The following is a 6088-nucleotide window of genomic DNA, read 5'->3' as shown; positions in this document are numbered from 1 at the left end:
ACTCAGTTCCTAAAATTAACCATGAGTGAGACTAGGTTTTTTCAAACCGAGACGAGAAGCTAGTACTTCTCGTGAGACCGAGAACGAGACGAGAAATTTAACAACTTTTGAAAACAAATTTATTAAAATCCAAGTAAAAAAAAATAAATGTAAACATGGTTTTGACAAATAGACACAAATGACATTAGTCAAATGTAAACAACTTTTTCAAATATTAATTCAGAATTTTTTTGCCAAACTTTTCCAACAAGACAATGTTTTCTCTGATTAAGATGATTTGTTCTACTTTCTCTGGGTGTAAGTTGTGTCTGGATGATCGGACGACATTTCCACCTGAGCTAAAAACTCTCTCTGATTTAGTTGAACTTGCTGGAATAGCTAAAATTTGTCTAGCTAATGAAGAGAGTTCTGGCAATGTATTTGAATGGAATTTCCACCAATCAAGAATCGGAAAGTCTTTTTTGGCATCAGAGAGATATTCATACTGGCACATTTCGCTCAAAATGGGATTCAGTTCAGATGTTGGCTCTTGTGTTTCAAGTCTGACATTTAACTTGCGCTTCAGTTTTGAATTCATGGACAAATCTGCTGAAAGGACTCTGGCAACAGGTTGGCACTCAACATTATCCTTAACCTGAAAGGCTAACCATTCTTTTGTTGTTTGAAATTTTCTGAAGAGCTTCAAGTGAAGTCCCTTTAAAGCATGATTTAAGTAGTTTGCTGCACCACTCAATAAGTTTCCAGTGTGACAAAGAGGAAATCTTTTCTCAATGCAGCTTTTCAAGTTTTTTGCATACAAGACACCGTAGCCATTTTTTCCATCCGTCTCAATAAATTGATCAATTTTGTCGTGGATTAAATAAAGAGAATTGGCGACAGTGTTAATTGTTGGAATAGACTCAGCCGACCACGTTTCTGTAGCTTCTTTAAATGGTGGCAAAATTTCTACTGCTCCCTCGATTGATTTCCACTGTGACGCACTGATGGTCTTTAAAGAAAAAATTTTTTCATTTGCACATAAGCTGATAATTGCACTCTTTAGATGTAGGACAGAAGCCATGCAATCTAGTTCACTATTCCATCTTGTGTCAACAGATTGGCGTAACTGTCTAAAATTGATTCCTTGAGCGTCTGATTCTGATTCAAGCAACTCAGCTGCAACTGTTAACTGGTGAGTTAAAGAAGCCAAATTTTTGCATGTTTGCAACGCATCATCCATTCCAGCAGTCATTCCAAATGAGTCTCGAACTGCACATTGCAAAATATGATTGTTGCACAAGTATTGGTCAAGGCGCTTTGACAATTTGACTGCAAGTTTCATGTTTCTTGCCTGGTCGTTCACGCAGTACATTGGCAAATCAGCAGGCAAATTTAGTTCTTCTAAGAAAGAATCCAGCTTTCCTTCAATTAAGATACCTGTGTGTCTGCCTGGGAACTGTTGGACATGGGGTGTCCAGTGATGTAGTCTCCAATATTCGTCAATAGCATGAAAAGTCCAAGAGATGTAGCTGTCCTGAGCTCTAGAAGTCCAAAGGTCAGAAGTAAATGCAGCACTTTTTAGATTTGGCGTAATCTCCTTTATTATGCTTCATTCCAGCTTGAACTTCTCTTGACCGAATTGAAAGCTTACTTGAATATGTTGTTCTGTGATGAAGGCTCAGTTTAGGGTTTGCAATGTCAAACAATTTCTTGAAACCTCATTCTTCGACTGCTGAAAAGGATGCCAGATCAGTGCAAAAGTAATCCAGTATTGCAGAGTCAAACTGTTTTTGAATGGAATTGTCTTTGTCTTATTTGGACTTTGTTTCAAGCATTTCGACCATGGTTCGTTGTTTCTTCTTAGGAGGAGGAAGAAGAGAGTCGTCAGTTTTTTCAGAATACTCAATGTAATCTTGGCTGTGTTTTTTTTCGAGGTGACGATGAAATCCGCTTGTGTTTCCATTTTTGTTTTCAAAGACTTTTTGCACGCCTTGCATTCAGCACCGTCACTTGTTTTTTGAAAATATCTCCAGATTTTGTTTTTTCTTGGTGACATTTTGATCGTTGAAATGAGGCAAGAATATTTCTTTTCAATATGGACAATATGTGTCAAGTTGAATTCCACTGGTAAACTAATGAAATTAAGTCGAAAGTGCACCTTTTTATACAAAAAGTTTCTGTATTTAAAATCTAAATAAAAATATTTAAAATCTAATTAAAATTTTTTAATTAGATTAAAAAAAAAATCTAACTAAAAAGTCTAATTTAAAATCTAATTAAAAATTTAATTTGTTTTTGTCAAAAACAAATTAAATTATTAATTAGGTTTATTAAAATCACGGAGTCAAAATATTAATTAATTAAAAAAACAAATTATTAAGCATTTTGTAAATTATAATAATTTTTTAATTTGGAAAATAATATAATATTTAAGTCTCGTTCTATTTCTCGCGATTTTCTATTTCTCGTTTCTCACGAGAAGTCCCATTTCTCACGAGAAACGAACACGAGACGAGATCTCGCTCATAATTACCTAAAATAAAAATAAAAATAGAAACAATAATTATTAACAATAACGACCACAATTTAACAGTTATCAAGGAAATAATTATGTGATGTAATCATATTGATGTGAATAAAGTAAAAACAAAAATCTTTAATTAAAAACAACTACACAGAAAACAGATAACAAACCTACTTTATTATGATATCATTTTTGCAGTGGCTATAAAGTATTTGATGAAAAGTCAACTATACCATCTGTTTAAAGAGGAAACCTATTAGCAACCCCTAAGATAAAAAATTATATTGAGATATAAATAAACTTTATTTATTGTAATATCTTTTGTTTTGGCTTTTAGTCAACGATTAGAAGCTGTCAGTTCCAGTTATGAAACTAACTAATAATCATTTTTAACGATAGGCACCAGCGAGAAGTTATGCCAAACTGTCTATCAACACTAAACACCGTAACATTAACAACACAACGGTAACACATACTAATAGCACATAGCATAAGATATTCAACTTTTGGTTGAATATCTTATGCTATGTGCTATTAGTACTGGGTTAACAGTAACAACAACTGGGATTCCAGTAACAAAATTAGCTTCCTTAAATTTATTTTATTAAATACTTAACCCTAATTTTATGCTGTTTTATAGTAAAACAATAATCGTTTATAAATTGAGTACATTGCATAACAAACATAACATTAAGCAATTTAATACAAACATTAAACATTTCAATAACACCATTAAACATATAAAATATAACACATATAACTATTGTGTAAAATTTATTACATACATTGACAACCTTGTAATAAAATTTTATCAACAAAAAATTTCTACATATAATTCAGATAATTAAATGATTATTTGCATTATATTGTTAAGAGGAAAAAATTTTTACCATTATAAGAGCTTGACATGATGATTTTTCTGAACTTTTTATTAAGTGATTGTATTTTCAAAGTTATTTATAATCAATCAAAAAAGTCTGTAACATCTGGATTTCCATCAAAACAACTGGTCTCCAGATACAAAATAAGTCTAACTTTTTATAAAATATCAACATAGAGTGGACCATGTGAGAAGCACGGTTTTTGAGATAAACACCAACTTTATTAAAAGCTTGATCTTGACTTTTATTTATGGGTGATTGAGTATGCTAATCTAACAGGAAATTAACGACGTTTGAGAGTTAAAGTAAACTTGAATCAGATTGTGTTAATTGAACACGAGGAACAAATACCCTCTGGCCAACTGAAACACCTGTTAGAACTTGCTCATCAATTAATGATGTAATTATTTTGTAGAGCACGTAATTATTGTAATTAGAGAATGTAATTATTTTGTAGAACACGTACCATCAATCGGGTCCCATTGCATAGTCCAGATTTAGGATCTAAATTTCTAAGTGACATTATAACAGCACCAATTTTTAGTTTTAGGCAGTGAACAGGCATTTCCGATGGTGTCAAACTATTTAAAAACTCAACAGAAAAGTTATTGATTTCATCACGATTATCTGTATCAATAGTGTCAGCACTTTAATAAATCTTAACATCACCTGGTAAACGGTCCAAGAATTCTTCATTTATTGCTAATGAATCTATATTAGTGGGTGTCAAGATAGCACGTTTTAGCATAATCATCTTCTTCCTCAACGCCAAAAATCTTTTCTACTAAAGATTAATTTTCCCCGAGCAAGCACTGCTCAGGTATTTCAATGCACACGTGAAAGGAACCATCTACTTTTACAGATAATGTTCCACTACCAAGTTTTAAAAACCGTTTAGAGAATTCCTTTTCTTCAACCTGAACTCTCATACTTTCTGTTAATAAAAATTGCTGAACGTATTGCCAATGTTGAGAACATTTTATACAGGCTTCAACAATATTAGCTGGTTGCCTTTTCTTTACAACCGCAAGTGTTTGCCTAAAGTCTCCGCCCATAAGAATAACTTTTCCACCAACAGGAAACCTGTTGTTGCAAAGATCTTGATGTAACTTGTTAATGGCATTTAAGCCATGCTTGGGTATCATGGGTGTCTCATTAAGTAAATACAGGCTAAATTGCTTCAGGAATCGGCCGTGAATAGAACTTGGAGTTACATTGCGTGTTCTATTTTCCAAAATCGGCACAAGAAGTTTGAATAAACCATGTAGTGTACATCCTTTTTTAAAAGATTTACAGCTATTCCTGTTTATGCAGCTGTTGCAGTTATAATATGTCTACTGCTGGTTTCAGCGATTAAATAATTGTATGTAAATTTTTTACCACAATCTGCAGGGCCATCCATAAAAAACAATCTTAAAAAGTTTGTTTTCATTATTAGGTTGCTCACTTAGAGCAGCAAGAATAGCATTAGCTACTTGACGTTGATCATCATTTAGTAACGGTCTAACTCGATTTGCATCATCAATAAAAACTTGAACGTCATCCTCTTCATTTTCTGGGACATAATCTAAAAACTCATCTAAGGTAGGCAGATTATAATCAGCTAAAGTTTTACCACTCTGATTAATTATAGAATCAATTCGGTGCAGTGCTACCTGTTGAGCAAGCACTGCTGGCATTAAATGGTGAATGTAGTCCCCTATCATAAAACCTTCGAAGGTATTCCAAAGATTTGAAGGATCATCAGGTTTACAGAAGGTCAAAATGATGGAAAACAGTTTTCTAATTTGTTTTGACATCCAAGTTACAGCCTCAGTTAACGTATTTCTCCATCCAACGTCATCTTGTAATAGACCTAAATGAGAACATACTTCACGAAATATATTAAAAACTGTACCATCAACAGTACGCAGTTCTTCAAAATAAACTGCACCTCTAACATTCAAAAGTAACAATCTAAGATAAAATATGTTACCTGTTGGACTTACTTTATACATCCTTACAATTGCTTTATTGCTACATCTTCGCCTAACCTTCATTTATCAACATATTGGCACAGTCGTGCACTTTGTAAATGTACTTATATAAATACTTAACTGACTTTATAGTCATGCAAGCTTCAACATTTATGTTTGCCTTATATTTTTTAAATAGCCATGGGTTATAAGGTACAACCCAATGGTTATCAATTTGATTACCATTTATATTGATTACTCTTCCATTTTCGACACGTCTATAGCGTGGATAACTATTAAAAACTGCAACAGTGTGGGGATTAAATTCTTTAGGAAATTTTTTTATGCATTTTCCAACATTCATGCAGGAAGAACTAGGATCTAAAATTCCACATGGTCCCTGAATCATGCATGATTTTATAATTTCATGAAGTTCAGCATCAACAGGAGGGTCTGGAATTTCTGCTGATATCAAACTATCAATATCTTCTAGTGTTTCTTGCTTATCAGCATTTACATAGTGCAATAAAATATGAACATGTGGCAAATCACGTTTTTGAAACTCAAAAACATGCACATGAACTATAACTTTGCCTAAGATTCCACGCTTAAAAATATTGTCTTAGAAAGAATAAAGTTTCATTTTAAATACCTGACAAACTAAATCAGGTCTGTCATTAGCAGTTTCACCCGGGTTTAAATTTTCTACTACTTCTCTCCACTTTAGATTGCAGGTAAAGATTGCACGG

The 6088-nt window shown here is 32.9% G+C and overlaps 1 protein-coding gene across 1 annotated transcript; it reads right to left on the bottom strand.

The window, feature by feature from the left end:
- Window positions 1-214: 214 nt before the first annotated feature.
- On the bottom strand, window positions 215-1321 carry LOC136081435 (E3 SUMO-protein ligase ZBED1-like). Its single transcript, XM_065798748.1, has one exon. It carries the CDS (start codon window positions 1319-1321, stop codon window positions 215-217), a length of 1107 nt encoding a protein of 368 aa, XP_065654820.1.
- Between the last annotated feature and the right edge of the window lie 4767 nt (window positions 1322-6088).

Source organism: Hydra vulgaris, chromosome 06 (genome assembly GCF_038396675.1).
Source record: "Hydra vulgaris chromosome 06, alternate assembly HydraT2T_AEP".
NCBI lineage: Eukaryota > Metazoa > Cnidaria > Hydrozoa > Anthoathecata > Hydridae > Hydra > Hydra vulgaris.
This window is presented reverse-complemented; position numbering and strand designations above follow the sequence as displayed.